Raw genomic sequence first — 21,457 nt, 5'->3', positions numbered from 1 at the left:
TCAAAAATAAATCGACCATTTTTGTTCAAGAGACTCAATAGCAAGATGAAGAGGTTAAAACTACGCAGTTGTCCTTTGAGGGAACATGTTAATAAAAGCATTCCTTAGGGTCTTGTCCATTTGCAGATGACACAGAGAAGCCAGGGTAGACAAATACCTCTTCAAAGCCAAGGTCATCAATCATATTCAGTTTCAGCCTTGTAGGATGGAAGTGCCCCTACCTGCAACCACATTTTAGCCTTTTACTTTACCTTCATTTCCATTCCTTTCTTCACCCTTGCTATCCATCACCTGTAACTGGTAGGCCTGTTACTTCTTAGTGCAACTGTGGGTGTTATCCCCAGTTACAACGGTGGATCCATCCGTGTACTTCTCTTTCTTTATGCTGTGGATCGCTTTATGTTGACAGCCTGAATTTCTGTGATATTCGGCTTTACGAATGCAGAGGGCGTTTGACATGATAAAAGAATAATCTTAGGCTTTGGATTGTGTATTTCTTCTAAAACAAGTGGTGTAGTGAAATACGAATAACATCACACACACGCAGCCAAGAATAATAGTGAGGATGTGGCTCCTTTGACTGGTTGTATGCTTTCATCTCTCTGTGAAACCAGCCAAGGAAGAAGATCATTCGCAGTTTTAGCCTCTATCTTATTCTTGAAAATTTTGTGTTTAAATCATTTACTCCTGTGAGATTAACTATTTTCAGTTTTAGCGTCGTTTTTCGTCATGTTTTTATTTTTGACAATTTTATGTAAACTAAGTTTCTTGTTATAGATCCATAATTTGTGTAAACCTGCTTGCATTTGCCACACTGAAGAGGAGACGCCGATGTCTCGAAACGCTCTGGAATTTATTGTAAGTAGTTGGAATGAGGGTGAACGATAGAATGGCCGAAAATGACAAATTTCCGAGCCGGGGGAAGGGCGGTGGTCATGTTATGTAGTTGTTCGTCGTAACTGCTGCCCATGAGCCCACTGCACTGGCCTCCTGGGGTACCGCACGAAGGGACTGGCTGGCTTCCTCTTCTCCAATGGCCCCCTCCCTGCTTGGTGTCCCAAATCGCAAAATTATCATCTAGGATAAAATCGGTCTAGGCATAATGAGAGAAACAATGAAGAACTATAAGATGGAGTTGAAAAAATATTAAAACCAAAAATATAACGTCAAAACTGATATTTACTAACACATGCTAATTAAACCATCCGTTACCTAGGCAGGTTTTTTTTTTTTTTTACTGCCTGCGACGAGGTATATTAAAGCTGTTAGATAACTGAAGAAAAGTAGATTTAAGGAATGATGCCGTGAGGGTTCCCATGGGCGGGGCTCAAAACTAGCAGTGCGAAGAGAAACAAGTCAAAAATGCGCCGAAGTTTCTTCAGCGCAAACGAGATTTCTGTACAGCTTATAATGCTGTATGAGCCGCGGTCCATGAAACTTTCAGCCACGGCCCGGTGGTGGCCTGTCCTATAGCGTTGCCAGACGCACGATCATGGCTAACTTTAACCTTAAATAAAATAAAAACTACTGAGGCGAGAGGGCTGCAATTAGGTATGTTTGGTGATTGGAGGGTGGATGGTCAACATACCAATTTGCAGCCCTCTAGCCTCAGTAGTTTTTAAGATCTGAGGGCGGGCAGAAAAGTGCGGACGGACAGACAAAGCCATCTCAACAGTTTTCTTTCACAGAAAACTAAAACTAAGGGAACAAAAATTGCCATCTTAATGGTCAGTGAATGAAATGAAAGAGAAGTAGCATGAAACTTTGATTGGGAACAAGAAAAGGGAAAATAATTTAGTATGGAAAATGCAATAATAAGGGAAATGGATACAGTGAAGTTCATGATGTACTGAATAAATATGAACACAAGAAACACTACTTGAACTTATGTTCTTGGCACATTGGGGAGTGGAAACTGAGTCGCATGTGATCTTAGCAACCAATGGAAGCACACACTGTAATGAAACGGCACCAGTAATATTCAGAATGACAGGAATAAATCAATATGTCTGTGACATCATCATATTTAGTGCGAGGAATGTACGAGAGCGGGTTACATCAAGTAGGGACTGCCGTTTGGGAGCTTTTTCTTTGTCCCGGGATTCTGGGATATAATTAGTCCGGATCCCGGGATCCCGGGAATTCCCGGGATTTTCAATTGTCTAAAATTACACATAATACCTTGTTCCCCTTTCAGGTTTTTGATGTGCTTCTTATTACTAGATATGCAGAAATATTACTGTAGATTGACTGTCTTATTAATTTCACCCAATGTTTAATTACAGCATACACTTTGTTTGTCAACAAAGTAAGAGGAATAAGAACAAGAGCTAAAATATGCTTCGTTTATTACTTTATTTTTGTTCTGCTTCCAAATTCCAGTGCGAATGAAAAATAGATTATAGTTCTTTATCATTGATAAAAAAAAAACATTTGTTTTCGTTTATACTCAGTGAAATGAAAAGAGTACTTAATGACAGAAAATGTAGTAAAATAAACGAAGAAAAATTAAACGTATGCATTCTTTATTTATAACATGAACTAGATGAATAAGAAGTTTCTCATATAATAAGATCTTATATAACACGACACAGTGGACGATACCTCACCCCACACGGGCTGCAGTCACTCATCACAAACACTTCTTGTTCAAAACCTGCTGCAAACTTGTTCAAAGCATACACTCTGTTGGGACTGCTTCGCGTGATTACCGTCCCAAATATACAAAATAAAGCATTAGGTAAACAGTAATACTACGTTTCCACATGATAAAGAAGGAATATGTTCCTCTTGAAAAATCTGCAAACTTATACATGATTATTTTGTCACGGTTTTATGGCCCTGTCCCCTATAGATTTAGTTACTGCAATACACTGGAAACACTGAAACTGACGCTTTATCTTCCCTCCAGGGATTTATTTGACAGGCCTTATCCTGCAAAAGCGTTGCAACTTGAAAATTACAAGATTTTAGCAATTTTACAAGATTTTAGCAATTTTAGCAAGATGCTGTTGATGGGAAAATACAATTCACTGGAAATATAAAGTATTTTATATAAATATCAAAACAGTGACATAATCTAGGCATCTATCATTAGGTATGTTTGATGATTATTATCATAAGGATAATGACAGAAATTGTCTGTATTTACAGTATATAAAAATATAAACAGAACAACAAGTCCACAACCATCCTGCAGTCAATTTAATTTGTCCCTATTTGTGTACTTAAATTTTATCTCTGCATTTCCCGGGATTTGCAAAAATATCCCGGGATTATTAAACCCTGAAAATTGTCCGGGATCCCGGGAAATAAACCCTAGAATACTCACATGTTAATGCAGCAGAAAAATTAGATTGCAGACTTTGTCGCAAAATTGATGACAAAAATCCGAACAATGGAGAAGTTCATGGAGATGGAAACAAAATGGAAGCCGTGATTAAGAAAAATGGGAAATTTGGTTCCAAGTTAGATAAATGAGAACTAGTAAGAATGAATTCTTGAAAATCAGCTGACCCTATTGACAGCAGAAAACCTGTTGTCGTCAAGAGGCGAAACGTAAGAGCTGCACAGAGCAAGATCATAACAAGGGGAAGAAATAAACATTACGGTATGATAGCTAATGTCCCGGAGACGACGAGCAAAAGAATATCGTAGAATATATTATGAGAGACAAGAAGCCGCTTTTGAAATATCCAGTGGAGACGAAAGTAACTTCCAAGAGGCACTAAAACTAAAACATCGTCAACTTTCTCCACAGACATAACGGGATCTAGCAACGCGTGATGGCAAGCTGCACAGTGTGTCATTTTTCCTGGCAAATGTCATGCAGGAAAATGTTCTAAATGTCAAGAGCCACACATAAGGAAGAAAAATGTACAAGGAAACTTGTCAACAAAAAGAATGTGAAGGACCACGGTTTGAAAGCTGGTATTTCCACTGAGACAAAATGCACACTTTGCCAAGCCCCAAACATGTAATCACGGCCGTGAACCTGCAAGAAGTTCTGTGAGGCAAAGAATAAAAAATAAAACCGACCCCGGACGAACGCTAAAAATATGAATGCCGTCATTTGAACATTTAGTGAAACACAAAACTATCAAACTACGAGAAAATATTACAAATATTTGATATATTCTTCTTATATAAACGTAGGTAAGTAGTGAATGCATGGACATATGGATGAATCAGTTTAGAAAAGACAGATTATAAACATACCAGCTGAAAATATAATGGCACAGAAGAACAAGTTTCTTTTTTCATAATATTCTTAACATCAGCCCACAAATAAATGGGGCTTGTCTTATGCTATATGGGGCAAAATAGGAGCGCCTTCATAACTATACATAAGGAATGTGGAGATGATGAGGACCAGAGAAATAAGCTAACAGGACCATTCATCCTCGACTTACTGCAGAAAAAAACAAACAAACAAACATCAGTAAAATGGGAAAAGGGGTCTTGAGTTGATTTTTCCTTGAGGTGACTGACGTTTTGTTTAGAAGAAAACGTGACCAAGACATTAAAGAGTCCTTAATTACACAGGAATGAAGTACAGTATAGTAATCCTGAGCGGGCTTATAAGAAGGTTTGAGAAGCTACGGAAGAAGAGTTGTAAACCTTCTTACAAACATAACATTCACTAAACAGCTGTCAATGTAATGTTCCTCTCTGGCAGTCTTCCGTCTTTCTTTCCTTCCTTCTGTTTCTCTTTTTTTTTTTTTTTAAGGATAAAAAGCTATGTAGGGAGATCAGTTTTTAAAATGGACAGAGTTGAGAATACGGTTAAATCCTTCTCAAATGAAGCGAATGCACATGACTCGACAAGATCACAGTCGTTCAGCAATATTATTACTCCTCTTCGCACTACAGTATAGTGGACAATCGCTTTTCATCTTTTTATTTAAACTAAAGCACTGCCTATGGTTTTCACATTATCTCGCAGACCCAAGTGTAGTGCATTGCTATTAAATAGTGACATTATTCTCTACCTTTCTGTCTTACAGAGTAGCAATAACAGTGGGGGTACTTCTGCCTACAGTACACCGTCACTAAGTTTTCATGCAGTACCATCGTCATCATCATCATCTTCATCATCAGTCTCTCGCGTCCTTATTTCAACTATGGTCTATTTCGATTGTGCTGCTATCAGTGATGCCGTAAGTTATAAAAGCCATTTGGAGTAATGAACATTCTTGGTTGTCTAACATTTCCTCAGTGCATTTTGGGTAGCGATTTGTTGTTGTTATTTATGAAGAGAGCTTTGGGATACGCATTGTTTGTTTGAAATTTTGAATTTGAGAAATTAGACAGGATCTTAAAGTGTTTCAGAACAGCAATTGAAAACCCACAGCTATTGCGTTTATCCCTATTATGCTTAGCCGTCCCTTAATTTTTCTTCTTCGCTTTATCTATAGGGACTCTATCGACTGCAGTTAGATATACCTAGTAGCAGTAACAACTGGCATCGTAATTACTCCGTCATTATAGTAGGTAAGTGATTCACTAACTGAATTAATGGCAAAGCCCTTCAATTAATTGTTATGTAAAGGGAGACGCGAACCTCTTTCACTGTAAGTTCATTGTTTTCAGCTCGGAAATAGAATTAATTAACAAATGGACTGTTAACCAAGTCTCCCATCTGGCAGCCTTGCAAGGATTACATAAGGAAAAATGTAACCATGGCCTTTAGAGAACACTATACAGCATTGTAGGTTCACTTTGTTTTTATTTCATTCATAAAATTCCCTCAGAAACATTTTTCTAATGTGCTGCCACTCTGAAAGTGTTTTAGGTGATGTACTAGTTGACATAATTTGTATGAGAAAAAATGAAAACAACAGAATAAGACCTCATTAATTTTAGGCACATTAGCACTAGAGGTCATAGCATTTCTTTTCTTGTGTATTGCCATCTGTTATACATTATTTATGAGTCTTTGCATAGATTTATGGAACATCATCTATGCCTAAAGCAAAGTATGAAATTGGATTTTACAGAATGGAAGTATTTACTGGGCACTTGTGATTTTCAACCTGTTTTAGCATTTGCATAGGCTTTTTGTATCAGATAACTATCTTCAGCATATGGTTGCATAGCCTTTGTAAGTGATCTAAATGATATACATTAAGAGTGATTGATAACATTTGTGATTTTCATATCTGTGTATGCATAAATCCCTTCACAGGACAACTGATAAACCATTTATGCTCTACCAATTTTCCCAAAATAATCATAGTAAAGGAACAAAACCCAAATTTCCCTGCAGATTGGAGTGGTGTTCCAGGGGCAACCTGCAGGTATGAAGATAATGAGATGGCCTACTTTCCTCGAATCTACCAATATGCTCTCTCAGCTCAGGTTCCTGTAGGAGGCAGTGTTATCCTGCCTTGTGGCTACCAAGGACTTCTAACAGATGTGGCTTGGTATCGTAACAGAACACTGATCTTGTCTGATGACACCAACCACGAGGTTAGTTTGATGCTTACAGTAAAGAGTATCAGTTACTGTCGAAAGCATGTATTGAAAAATATTTCCTTGTAATACACTTACTTTTGTAGCTACATCCTGTTAGGAGGTTTATATAAATAAGCTGTCACTGTGATACCTGGATACAGAACCAGGCCACAATTCAATTGATGTGAAAACAAAAGCATTTGATTCTTGAAAGCAAGAAAATCTCACAGAATGACAGAAATGTAAGTGATGGATCTGGATATTCAAATGGCGAAATGGACAAAGCAACGTGAAATGGTTATATTCTATATATTTTTATTTTAACCTGAAGGTCAGAAGGTGAATTTGTGATATTTTGGGTGTATCATGTACACATGATGTCAAATGAAAACGGTTGAACTGAGATCGTACCATAGGCAAAATATGTATTGAAGACCATAGTTAAATAGTCACGGAACTCAAATACAAATAAAAGTTTATGTAACTTGGAGACTACCAGTCTGATTTTTCAAATTTGAGGCACAGGCAACCATATATATTGATATGGTTTTGATCTGGCCCAGGGGTTAACTTGGCTGAATTAAGGCCACTGAATGGTTTTAACTGAAGATTCACAGCAGCTTACCATGGGGGCATCGGTGGCAGCAGCATCTGACTTTAGTTCTGGGTTCAGAAAAAAGCATATTAGAAAATGTCAGCTTAAGCCCTTCTTCAAATGGGGGAGTGATTGGGTAAACACTTAAGGTTCATGTAATTAATTATATTTACAATAAGCACATTGATCAGAAGAATTGGGAATAATAATGGACAGGGGAACAGAATCCTGTTGAACAATCAAATATACAATAGATGAATGATCCAAGATGAAACACAAGGGGGGCCCACTACAAAGGGCACCACAGTGGAAGATACAGTGGTTAGGCCACTGTGCACACACAAGATGATGAGATGGTTCCACAACAAGCACTCCTATCTACAATCGAGAATGCAACGGTTACTTAATGAGTCGACAGCATAATTAGAGGGAATCGAGGGGGTTGCACTTATGGTGCCAAGCTACTCCATTCGGCAACACTGGTTAATACACTTACGTTGATATGCTACGCACTTTACTTTAGAACACAGGTCTTACTGAGGTAAATCGCACTGAGAAGGGAAAATAAAATAGTGATAGAGAATAATAGAGTACGTGACTGACTTCGAGAACCTTAATTAGGGTACATTACCTTATTCAGGAGATGGGGTGTCCTCGTCTAAGGGCGCCAGTGATAGAGGTTAATAGAGAAAAGGGTCTACCATAAAAGTACCTCAGGCTTCTAGACCAGCCACATGGGGAAGAGCAATGGTCAGCTCGAAAGGAGCAAGAGCAAGAGGACTGCAAGTGTCCTGGATAGGGCATCCGATGTCTCTGATTGTTCTGAGTTTTCGAGAGCAATCTGCCCGTGTGACGTCCTTTTGTAAGGTCGGAGGATTAAGATTTTGCTCCGCCCAGGCGGCGTTTTATTCACTGGCACTCCGTTTTCTATAGAGGACTTGCACGTGGTGTTTGGTGGGTGGGACACCTTGTGAGGCCACTCATGCCCAGGTGTCATGGAGGCTGCACAGGGGGGCCAGTTTTTATGGGCCAGCTCGCTTTCTCTTCTGGAGTCACTCCAGTGTTGGCAGGGATTAATCTCCATAGGACAGCACCTGGAATTAAGGCCTCGGGGCAGATCACTCAGTCAAAGGAAGGTTAAAGCTTGCCCAAGCGGTGAGTAAAAGAGATGTCAAAATGGACGAATTATTTACCCACAGCTTCCTTTATTCATTGTGAATTCAAAAGAATGTTAAATATTTATTCTTATGCTTTATATTGCTGTAATTGTAAAGGGAGAGTTGGCGTAGAAGAGGTTTCTCTTGTTACAGTATATATATATATATATATATATATATATATATATATATATATATATATATATATATATATATATATGTATGTATATATATACATATATATATCTGTGTGGGTGTGTGTGTGAGTGTAAATATGTATGTACATACACACACACCCATATATATATATATATATATATATATATATATATATATATATATATATATATATATATATATATATATATATGTATGTATATATATATATATATATCTACAAAGATGGCTCATTAAACCTGCAAAAATACAGCGCCATTCGATTCTTCCTGCCTTGGATGCTTTCTCCCTTCTTGATTTCAGTGAAAAATATGGAAAAATGGGTTAAAGTCAGTTCTAAACACATACACAAACACACACACACACACACACATATATATATATATATATATATATATATATATATATATATATATATATATATATATATATATATATATATATATATATATATATATATATATATATATATATATATATATATATATATATATATACACACACATATATATATATATATATATATATATATATATATATATATATATATATATATATATATATATATATATATATATATATATATATATATATTATGTATATATATGTATAAATACATTATACATTTACATGTATATATATGCACACACAATGTATATATGTGTGAGTGTGCTTGAGTGTGTGCGTGTGTGTAGAACAGTGACTTTAACCCTTTTTTCCCTATTTTTTCACTAAACAGTCTTTCATGAATACACCGTGCAATATTGTACACAAAATAAACAAGTAAAAATTCGCTAAAGTTTCTTCAGCGCAATCTAGTTTTCTGTACAGCGTATAATCAAGGCCACCGAAAATAGATCTACTGTATCTTTCGGTGGTCTCGGTATAATGCTGTATGAGCCGCACCCATAAATCTTTAACCACGGCCCGGTGGTGGCTTATCCCATATCATTGCCAGAAGCATGATCATGGCAAACTTTAACCTTAAATAAAATAAAAACTACTGAGGCCAGAAGGCTGCAATTTGGTAAGTTTGATGACTGGAGGGTGGATGATCAACATACCAATTTGCAGCCCTCTAGCCTCAGGAGTTTTTAAAATCTTAGGGGAGACAGAAAAAGTGTGGACAGAATAAAGTGCGGACGGACAGACAAAGTCGGCACAATAGTTTTCTTTTACAGAAAACTAAAACAAACACTCTCCATCACTCTCTTTGGCTTGAGTACGGTTAAAACACGAATGAGAATCAAGAAAATGGAGCAGTGAATGTTGAACATTCATTGTGGAAGAATGGAAGCAGTGGATTCACATAAAACTTTTATAATGCACGAGACAGATGATGGTAGGATGAAAAGAGAGGTTCATCACATTATAAGTGAAGCAAGGAACATGGTGGGGTTGCTAGGTAACCAGTTGGTTCTTAGCCACGTAAAATAAATCTAATCCTTCGGGCCAGCCCTAGGAGAGCTGTTAATCAGCTCAGTGGTCTGGTTAAACTAAGATATACTTAACTTTGCCTACAGGAGATTGGGAAGGGGCTTGGCTTGTCTATGGAGGCCTACATGGGAATGTACGAAGGAACAGATGAACTAACTCTCTTCTGTGGAAGTGACTTGTGGATGTTGAATGTGAATGTGAGAAAGCTAAAGCTGCTGAGATGAACTATTTGCATAATATGTGTCATAAGAAAATTTAACAGGATGAGAAATAAGGAAACACGAAGAAATGGCCAAAAGGTTAGTGTGGGTGAAAGAATGGACCAGAGTATTTTGAGATAGTTCAGTCCCGTGGAAAGAATGGACGATGGCAGTGTGGTGCAGAGTGTAAAATTCAGAAGTGTTGGGGAGAGCGGAGATTGAGAAAGACAAATAAGTTTGGACAGACGGGGTGAAAAAGGTGTCAGAATGGAAGGGGCTTGAAATCCAAGAAGCGGGAGAAAGCATCCAAGGCAGGAGGAAGGCAATAGCGCTGTATTTTTGCAGGTTTAATGAGCCATCTTTGTAGGCGTATTAACTGCTTCTTTTTTGTGAAGGTTGCATGCACAAGGGGCTTCATCCATGATTCAACAGGGAGGTATGCGGCAGTGACATTTGGTTCGTTCTTTCAGGAGCCACTTCTAATTTTTATATATATATATATATATATATATATATATATATATATATATATATATATATATATATATATATAGAGAGAGAGAGAGAGAGAGAGAGAGAGAGAGAGAGAGAGAGAGAGAGAGAGAGTTGGTGAAATTATTATTATTATTCACAGTGCTTGTAACACTTCTTACTCGGGATTCCTGTTCACAGATGCGACCCGGTGGTGATCTATTGATCCAACAGGCAAGTGCATCGCCCACCCCCGTCCGCTACGCCTGCTGGGTAGGGAGTACAGCATACGCCAGTCTTACCGATGTTATATACACGGATGTTTACGTTCAGGTACGATATCTGTTAATCTCATGGAAGGAAGTCGAAAATTCACTACTAGCATTTTATCATTCCTTCATTTCAGAACAACACATTTCATGCTTCATTACAGAAATAATAGAATTATTTATCTTATAGCCTATAAATGTTTGGGTAAAGGGCAGAAAAATTTAATGCATTCTATTTGAAATGATGATGATTTCGTGCCTTGAAAACTCAGGAGCCGAAATCGTGGTAAGGAGCGAGAGAGTAACTTCAAGAGAACAAAGACTGTCCATGGAAGCCTCTCTTTCTCGCAGTTTTTTACCCTTTTGATATTTCAGAATGTTTGCTGCATATCGTTCTCCTTAAAACTGTATTCCAAGCCATGCTGCACCCATCCAAAAAAAGCAATGGATGATTCTTGTTGTCCTTATAACGTCACTCAACTCAGCAGCTCAGGCTTGTAATCTGTTCACAGTCCTATTTCCCATCCACCGAGTGTATTTACGCAACTTAATGAAGACACACAGCACTCAAGGCATAATAAATATTGATAATATTTTAACATTTCTTCTTTTCACTAATGATCTTTTCATTCTCGTATGATGATCGTCTTCGCTTCCAAACCCAAATAACTTCCTGAAGCAAATAATACCTCCGTTTAGACAAGAATGTCAAAGACTCAAAGCAGAACGGACAGGAGGCTCTTCAGAAATAAATACTGCACATTTTAAGTAACATTTCCTGGATGAGTAAAAACAATGTTAATCCATTTAGAACCATTATAAAGAAAATTCAAGGCAAATGCTTTAACTTCAAACCCATTCCATAGGTCTTCTAACATCGGGAAACGTTGTGTACTATTATTATTATTATTATTATTATTATTATTATTATTGACAATAAGAATTCGAAGTATCAAATTTCCACCAAATAGAATTCCCCATATGAGAGAGAGAGAGAGAGAGAGAGAGAGAGAGGTCTTTTAAAATAATTGTCCTGTGAGCGGTGAATATTCATTACAGAGAATAACTCTGGCGAAAATTGCCCACATCTAAAACACAGGAGGAGGCCCCGTATGCATTATGAGAAAACGGATCTTGGTGAAACGTTAACAAACATGTAACCCCCTAATCCCCGCCCCCGCCGCCCCCCCACAACCACTACCAACGATTACATCGGTTGTTGAATATCAATGAAAAATGAGCGATTTTTTGCCAAACGAACTGCACTAAGTCTTGAAAGCTATACGATAAAAAATTTATCATCTTGAATGAATGGCCCAAAGAAATCCTTTACTGAGAGATTTTGTCGAGAGATCCTTAAAACTGTAGTGAAAATAATTTAGCCATTTTACTTGTGCCTTTAACAAAAAAACATGCTCTAAGATATTTAACCTAGAATGGTTGTCACTCCTTCCTAGAATTACCGTGTTATTTATTTAGAGTTTTCCCGTCAAGGTGTGCATCTTGTCTTTTGACAAAATTCATAAGTGGCCCCTTGATTTTGAACAAACGCGTTGTAATTAAGGTCATTGTAAGAGTGAGAGAGGCAGTCTTCAGAGGGACGCAATTTCTGTTTAAGGCTGTCTTAATTTCTCTGTTACAAGACAAGGACTCTTTTTCATAGTCAGATCTTTTGTTTTCTTATTTTTACAGAATATGATAATAATAATAATAATAATAATAATAATAATAATAATAATAATAATAATAATGTTGTTTTTATTTGAACCACTAACAGATTTCACACTTGCGTTTACAACAGAACCTATTGGCTTTCTTTCGTCGGGCCTGTACCGGGAATCCATGTCATCCACATGTAATAAGAATTCAGTTTTCCTTTGCCGATTGTCGCCTTGACACCGCTTCAGCTGCTGGAGCTCTGCTCTCTACTGAGCGCTCGTTTTCAGCAGCCTTTGTCAAATATTGATAGTGGCCCGAATATTCTCCTCCTCTTTGTTACCCTCTTATTAAAGTCATGAACCACAATTCTCCCTACAGAAACGCTATATCCTTTCAAATGCAAATTTTCGGACGATAATTTTTGATAGTAGCTTAGGCAGAGACAGATCACCAATTGGTAGCTACTGGTTGCTGCTTGCCACATATTAGATTATGAACTATTCCGAATGAACCGGTCTTGACATTTCCTTTGGCCTGAGTTGTTGTTTTTCACGCCCCAATTATATCGAGTGTATTATATAAATTTGTAACCACAGCAGGATTGTGCATGATAGAATTCCCGTGGGGAAAGTTTCTGCTTGTAACACGACATTTTTCGTGCCCGTGGAAAAGGCTCTCATTGTCTGACAATGAGTTGGTGCTTTATTTTGTTTGATGATTTGATTTACTTCTGCTGAATGACAGTGTTAATTTTGACCTGAGGCCTATCTTTTTCCGTCGTAGCATTTTACACGAATGCTGGACTTTTGATTACGAAGCTGAAATCCCCCATTATTCATTTGTTCTCATTAACCTTAATCAGATATTCTGAATCATATTCACCATTCAGTGAATGAACTTGACGGATAAGTTTGATAATGGCGAACAGTATAACTTATGAAAACATCAGTATCACTGTGTGGAAAAATGTCTTTAATAACAAGAAAAAACGTGTGCGGAATATCCAGGAATAACTAATCATATTTTAGGAAATCATTATCTCACAACAAAAGCCGTAACAACGATTCTTCTCCTTTATTTGGACTATGAGCAGATGGCCTATAAGCTTGAAACTGAAAGTGCTGTATCTGAGACTGTTTCCGCCCTGTTCAAGGTGTCGAAGAACTAACAGCTAATATTGGGTTTCAGGTGAGGCCATATACCCCAACCTCTCTCTCTTCACTGTCTGATGAACGTTCTTGTTAAACTCGTACACATTACTAACATCCGAATATCTGAGACAGTATAAAATACGCATTTTATCAAGTGCAGTTTCACAAAATACATTTTTAGTTATGATTCAGCTGCCAGCAATTTCATAAACTTGAAACTGCGATAAGCCACGAGTGTGAATAGGTTTAGAAGTACTCTAATCTTCAGTACTATCAAGAGACGACAAAATACCACTATGGATAAATACAGTTTTCAAAGCAAACCAAAAGATGGTTGAAATGCCCTCACGTGACTGATGCCAAGCGTCCGTCTTCCTCCCAGTGACATTGATTGGATATATATATATATATATATACATATATATATATATATATATATATATATATATATATATATATATATATATATATATATATATAATGATATTCGTTTGTGATCATTTACCCCAGACATCTCTTTATTTTTATATCATTGCTTTCACTACAATTCATTACATTTTCATATCACTGCTTTTCGTTCCAGTACACTGTCACCTCACATTTGCAAATATTTACCTCTTTTTGCTTTATTCCTACCAAAATCTACGCACTGGTGTCAACGTTGACCAATTTTGTCACTTCTTGGGCTGACAATGTTACTCCTGGCCCCTGCATTCTCTCTCTCACTCCATAACCCTTTGAAAATTAGAGGTATGCAAAAAAATTCAAGTAGAACACAAAATATAAAGAATTTTTCATTATAGCCCTTTTTTCTAATGATTGCTATAAAAAAGCTACTATATTATGCATGTTTGATAGTGTCAGCAGACATAATACGTTATAAAATTTCTCTGATCATCAGTACGGAGTCCACAAACAAGACATAAGCGTAATAAGTTATCAGTACCTTTTCATCCTTATGTCTATAAATTTCCGTTGGGCAGTAAGAAAATTCGTGTCAGATATTTGCTGATGATAGCTGTAGGTTATACGATTTGGTTTTCTTCAACTTTTACACTAAATTGCTGACCTGAATATTGACTGGGCAGTGCTCTTGAAACGTTGGTTTTCCTTTTTGAGCTGAAAATTCTTTTTCTTAATCTCCCTTGCCAAGTAGTTTTATATAGCCTTATCTCGCTAGTACATCAACGAATGAGTCCTTCACAAACAAACAAAACTCTGCTTATCTTTGCTTTTTCAGAAATTAATTCTTAGACCCTGGTTCTAATCTATATGATTTTGTAGCCAAATACTGGTTAGGGTAGACAAAATATTTTTAAACTAAAAAATATATTTCTATCCTAAGTTTGGGACAACATTTACTTAAGAATAGTTGAATTATCTAACACAGTTCAGAATTAACGATGAATGAGAATTACAGAGAATCATTTTGCTAAACTACTCTGCAAAGTGGCTTTGAAGCAAGAGCTTTCCTTGATGCTGACATTTTTTCTTATCTTTTTGGTTTTTTATTATAGAAAGACTTGGCTTAATTCCCTTTTGTCAGAGCTATTTGAGTTTCTCAGCTTGTGTCATCTGTAAAAGATTGTCAGGAACAAATTTTATAGGTTTGGGCGAACATGTGATGGAAAAAGTTTATATTTTCTTCAAGTCCAGAACAATGCCGAAAATGGGTATATTTTCTTTCATTTCAGGAATAACCATCTGCCCAGGATGACTGACTTCCGCACGCTGAAGCTGAAAGGAACATTTGCAAGACACTCTAGGATCACGTCGATTTGGCCGGATATTGATTGATGTCCTTCCCCTTCCTATCGTTCTTTTAACTTTATCAGAACTGAAAGCTTATGATCTTAGGAACTCAACTAGAGAAATACGATGTAGATAGAAAGAAAGCTGCAATTTCTGGTATGGTTCCTTGGCTGGGAAAACTTTTTTTTTTTTTTATACTTTGCTAAGAAAACCGTCACTGCATTGGAAGTTATCCAACGTTTTCTGACGCACATTTCCTGAATTCACTCAGACAATTTTCTGATTTCAAAAACCTGAGATTTCTTAGTCTATTCCATTTTGAATAAGCTATATCGTTGGAGAAAGCACAGCTAAAACAAGAAAAAAACAACTTCGTTAATAGAAGACTTAGACAATTTGGTTCTGCTGATAAAGTAGTCATTAAGGTTTTCATTAAATTCACAGAGTTCTCGCGCTATAAGTAATCCGTTTCTGTTGGTTTGTAGAGTCCAGAGGTCCACAAAAGGCTTCTTGTCTCTTTGATAATAATATTGACCTCAGTTACGGTTAGGGGCCCTGCGGCCTTATCTAAACCTACCGCCAACGGTTTTGCAAGTTTTCTCTTTATTCATGTGTGCTCATTTGGCGCTTTCTTCGTTTCTTATAAGAATTAGGTAAAATGATGTTATTCGCTACTTTCGGTGTTTTTATTCATATTTCCTTTTTGCAAAGTTAGAAATAAAATATTAGCAGACTGCATTAAAGGAATAACGGTTACAGGCTAACAGGATTTCATAATTCTGACATGGCGGCGCATGGATTTTGACTCATTGGTTTTCAGGTGACATCATAAACTAAAGGTTCCACAAACTTTCTGTATGCGCCTAGGTTTCTGTCTTCTTTTGAGAAGTCGATTTGCATGGAATCATGCAAATAAAAATAGTACGTTTCTTATGATGAAATTCTATACTTCGGTACCTGAAGAACGTATGGTAGTGGTCTTTGTTACTTTATTTAAGGCTCAAAGTTATTTCTTTCTTTTATCATCGAAGACATGGAAGTTGCACCCTGGAGGAATTTGATTCCATGTATATACGATATCGACTTACTTTGTATCCATTTGTCATATCTTATTCCTTTCATTCCTCTTTAAGGCAACAACTTCTTTACCCTAATTATATACTGATATACATTTATTATTTTATTATCTGCATGATGATTCTCAGGGACATTTTGAGCACGTCAACGACCGCTATGTAGCTCGCTCGTCATGTAGTATACTCTAGCTTTTTGCTATTATTATTATTATTATTATTATTATTATTATTATTATTATTATTATTATTATTATTATTATTATTATGAATGATATCGAAGTTGGAAAAGGAATTCTAGAGCAAAGATACGAGTACATATAATTTTCTTAATACATTCATTCACATTTCATATTTACAGACAGCGTTCGCACACGCTAAAACGCACTGGGTTGAACTATTGAGATACAAAAGATATGTTAAATAAAATCAGTTACCGGTAAATCATTTTCTTGCTAAAGTATTGACCTGTATTTCTAAAGTTAATTTGATTTTCTATTTGTTAAGGCCTCGAATAATCTTAATAATAAGCTAATATTACATAAGATACTGTAATTGAATTTCTTTAACTATGCTACCACAAAGGCAAAATCTCCAGAGCAATATTTTCATGGCGCACACACACCCACACACACACACACACACACACACACATATATATATATATATATATATATATATATATATATATATATATATATATATACATATATATACATACATATACATATACATATACATATTTATGTATGTGTGTGTATGTTTATATATATCCTTTTCACAGCATACATGTTGTCTTCTATTATTGCATAAAAACTACTGGTTAAGATTACTTTCAATGAAAATAGTTACGCTACAGCCTTTAATGACTGTATTTCATTGTAGAATCTAAAGCGGAATTGATCAAATTAGGCTGGAGAAGCCAGTATACAAATATATTTTAGGTTTGCTGTTATGTCCAATCAAGTTTATTCCTTCACGGAAAATGTAATAGAATAATTGACAAACCTTTTCCAACCGAGACGATCGAATAGTGTTTTTCAAAATATTAAGCTTACCAATGAAATAGAGTTTAAGAAATCTTGACATAAGCTGTAGTTGGGAAAACTGTCGGACCGAAAGATGATTTAGAATTAAAGCGATATGAGAACATCGTCATGGCCCCTGAAGCATTAAATTTCTGTATTTTGATTTTAGTAATGTATATATGTGACAAGTTTTGAGACAGTTAAAATCACCTGCATTAGTTCGTTCTGATCATAAGTGGAGGATACGCGCTCTCTCTCTCTCTCTCTCTCTGAATAATTATGCATATGTGCATCATTTCAAGAACATGTGCATTAAAAGGAGGTCCAAGTTATGAACATACACCGTCCGGTATCCGGTTGTCCTCTAGAATACAAAGTGCTCTACGTAGTTCACCGTTCCGTGCATTTATATCTTCTCAAAAGCGATATCTTTTTTTTTTTCCTCTTCTATATTGCTTTTTTTTTTACTGACACTGGAATGCCATGATTATGAGGATTTCCTTTTTCGTGAGCCTGAAGGTCTGATACTGTGAGTGAGTAAAAATGGAAGGGTTCTGAAAAGGTTCTTTTGTCATTTGCAAATATACTAAGCGAAGCAATTGGGTTTTCATTTTCATTTCTATTATTCTTGTTTTTGTAGACAGCCAAGTGCGGGAACGAGTTCTCGTTAAAGGAAGCAGGCCGTCACGAAAGGTTACTGATTAGTGCTACCCAAGGTCCTTTCAATACACTCAGTATATTTAGAGGACCTTGGTGCCATCTGGCAAATGTCTGACCTGGCCGTGCTGCCAGGTGTATGGTTCCCCGACATTTAATTTTACCTGTTTTTTTTTCTCGTGAGCTGATATTTGTGTCCTAGGCGCCATAAGTAGAGAAGAAAGAGGCTGTAGGTACGAGGTTTTCCCATACATGGGTTAATAGAACAGACTTTGGTGCTTTTCCTCTCCCCCGCCCATGGCAATGCTTTCAGTATTCCCTTACATTAGTTAGTATTTGTGTATAGAACTGAACTGTACTTAAGGTAATGACTGATATCCATTAGAAAATATAAGAAACATGACAATAAAAAGGTACGAAATGACGAGCTAAAAATTTGAAATACGAGAAACGTATATGGAACATAACTAAAGTTAATAGTTGAAATAGTACAGTATATCCATAAGAACAAAAAATGTGTAAACATGACTGATGCAAAGAGTGCTCCAAGAACCCAATGTCTGTATTTCTGATCCGCTTAGACTTAGAATAATTACATGAGATGCGTCACCATCATACGTGCAAGTTTTGACAGAATGTTATTACAAGCAAAGAATATTCGTCAATGAAAACAAAGAGAAATTTGGAGCTGAAGTAAATAAAATAGTAAATGTAGGCAAGAGTTTAAAGCATCAGCGTACTTCTTGGTTTGGTGGAGCTTTTCATGCATGCATTCTATTGTATATTTACAGTACACAGCAAACAATCATGAGTGATATGTGGATGGTTCATCCCACAGGTATGAGAACATGATCCAGTAGAGTAGACTGTGCATACTTCAGCACTACAGTAGCCGTTATTTCTGTTAATATTACATCTTCAAATCATTTTCTTATTATTGCCTGAAAAAGCATTAGATATTTTAATCAATATTTTTTCCTCTATGTAGGCAACCATCATGTTCCATGCAAAGAGACGTTCTAAAATTTATCCTTGGTTGCTGTATGTCGTGTTGGTTAGGTGAACACTTATATTTGGGTCAGGATTTGTAACTGAAGAGGGCAGGAATATGTTTTAACAAATGGTTTCAGAACCATCTGGTTCCCTCTCCGGGTACAGACTAAAAGAAGATAAACTTCAAAGAGGATCAAATCTGACCGGGTAAAAGAATAGAGTAGGGCCGACGATTCGTGCAGTACAGCCATAACAACATCGGCGAGATGTTGCAGCCTTGTTTTCAAAATCCGCTTCCTTAGTGACAGGCTTCGAATTCATACTAACAAATTTGTAAAAGCCGTCATTCAGGTTAATGAAACGAATATAATATCCCGTTCCAAATAGGTCAACAATCTTTTTTTGTCATTACATGATAAAGACTTTAGCAGCGTTTAATGGTTTAATTCATCAGTTATTTCTCTTACAGTTCATTTCGAATCAGGAAGGAAAAATGAATTACCATTTCACAGGTTTTAGTCGGGAGGGTCTGCCACCAGATTCGTTTTAATGGCTTTTGGGAACCTTCATATTGCACTTCATATATTACTTTTTATAATCAATTTGACTAAGTAAGGCTTTCAGTCACATTACCCTTACTGCTGTGCTTACAGAATATGCTTCCCACCATTCATAACAAAACTGTAACTTGTTGAGTCAAAGTTGTCGGATAATCCCAGTAAATCCCCGAGAAGCTCATTTTAAAGCATGAAAACCTTTTGATTCTCCTCCTGCTATATTTTTACTTGATCATCAATGTAAATGAGTTCCAAACCAAAAAGGAAATAAAGCCTGATAACGCCCTAAAACAGTTGTGGTATAACACTGAATGCAAGCACCAAAATCTTCTTCCCTGCTTAATTCCTGTCCCGGGTTGCTGCTTTTAAAGCGCCTTTCCCGATGTCTGTCTTGTGTCTTCCTTTCGCCTCTTCCACTCTCTCTCAAATCCTCAAACGCAGTCTTTCCATCGTCTCCTATAATAGGTCTTCCTCTCCTTTCAGTCCCTCACACCTCCACTTCCATGATCTCTCCTACATAATGTCCCTCATCATCTCCTGCCCCCCAACCCCCTCCTCCTCCTCCTCATCAGGTTCCCAAACCATCTGAGCCTTGACTGTTGGGCTTTCCTGGACACCTCGGTGACTTTCGCTGACCCTCTGATGTATTCATTTGTCATTCAGTCTTATCGTCACTCCGCTCCTCCATCTCAGCATCCTCATTCCTGCCCAGCCCAATTTGTTTTGCTAGTTAACAAACCTTCAAAATGTGAGACAAATACAGAGGTAATTAATAATCTCTGGGGGCGAAATATCAGCGGAGGTTACTGTGACACAAATGAGACGTAAGGAACAGGGATGAAAACAATGTACTATTTCTCCACAAGTCGGGTTTCACAAATATGACAGCCGAACTTGGCAGTGTGTTGTGTCATAGGATATACTGAGAAAAAAATTAAACGATGCGTTATATATTTTGTCCTGGTGGTATCAAGCGAATGTTTTCAGTATATCTTGCACTTGTTTGTTTTTATCTCTTAAGTCTGTGGCTGAGAAAGGAAGTGAAAGCAAGGTAGCAGATTTTCAATACATGTTTTTTTATAAGACTCATCCGAACACGAGACTGTGTTTTCTTGCATGTAGTAATTAGCAATAATAGTCCAACTAATATAAGAATTTTCCACATAAAATGTTTCTAAGGATTTACCAACATGGAGTAGCTTGAATCGCCTTTAATGTTTTTATACATAAGTTTATTCATGTCAGTAGTTGGCTTCACAGGAAATAAACTAAGACTATGGAGTGGCTTCAATGGATAGTTCCTCGCGACTTAGTGGAAAACCAGAACCCTGTTGTAGGCAGCACTATAGCCTACACGTCTGGCATACTAGGTATTTTGGTAGCTTCAGTGGGAATTGACACTGAATCTTTCACTGAAACGACAGTCTTTTTTTAACCACAGATAGACAGAATGAAAGAGTACATCGGGCTTCACGAAAAAAAAAAAAAATTGTCGAGTGGCTTAAATGGATAGTTCCTCACAACTTAGTAGAAAAGCAGAGCCATGTTATGGGCAGCACTATACAGGTTTGGCATACCAGGAATTCTAGCTTCAGTGAGAAGTGGCACTGAATTCCTTGCGTACCAAGAGCTTAATAGGCAGAAATGAACAGAACAGACGAAACTGATAGAATAGAAAGAGTACTAGACCTTATTTTAAAACAATTCAGTGAACAATACTCAGTAATTAATGCAGTTGTTGATGAAAAAAAAATTGCTGAAATTTTTTAATATGAAATTGCAATAATGAATGATAAAATTCAAAATTTCAACACGCATACAGAAG

General features: G+C 36.7%; 1 protein-coding gene across 1 annotated transcript in view; it reads left to right on the top strand.

Annotated features, from left to right (window-relative positions):
- The window catches only part of LOC136841401 (uncharacterized), a 23,328-nt gene extending 6,283 nt beyond the window's left edge, over positions 1 to 17,045 (top strand). Inside the window, exons 4-8 of the mRNA XM_067108325.1 lie at positions 5,007 to 5,159; positions 5,418 to 5,493; positions 6,269 to 6,471; positions 10,695 to 10,826; positions 15,267 to 17,045. Coding sequence (XP_066964426.1) covers positions 5,007 to 5,159; positions 5,418 to 5,493; positions 6,269 to 6,471; positions 10,695 to 10,826; positions 15,267 to 15,272 — 570 coding nt within the window. The 3' untranslated portion in view covers positions 15,273 to 17,045. The remainder of the gene's footprint in view (positions 1 to 5,006; positions 5,160 to 5,417; positions 5,494 to 6,268; positions 6,472 to 10,694; positions 10,827 to 15,266) is intronic.
- The last annotated feature ends 4,412 nt before the right edge of the window (positions 17,046 to 21,457 follow it).

This window comes from Macrobrachium rosenbergii, chromosome 1 (genome assembly GCF_040412425.1).
Source record: "Macrobrachium rosenbergii isolate ZJJX-2024 chromosome 1, ASM4041242v1, whole genome shotgun sequence".
In the NCBI taxonomy this organism is placed as follows: Eukaryota; Metazoa; Arthropoda; class Malacostraca; order Decapoda; family Palaemonidae; genus Macrobrachium; species Macrobrachium rosenbergii.
Note: the sequence above shows the minus strand (reverse complement) of the source record. Positions and strands in the feature narration are given on the sequence as shown.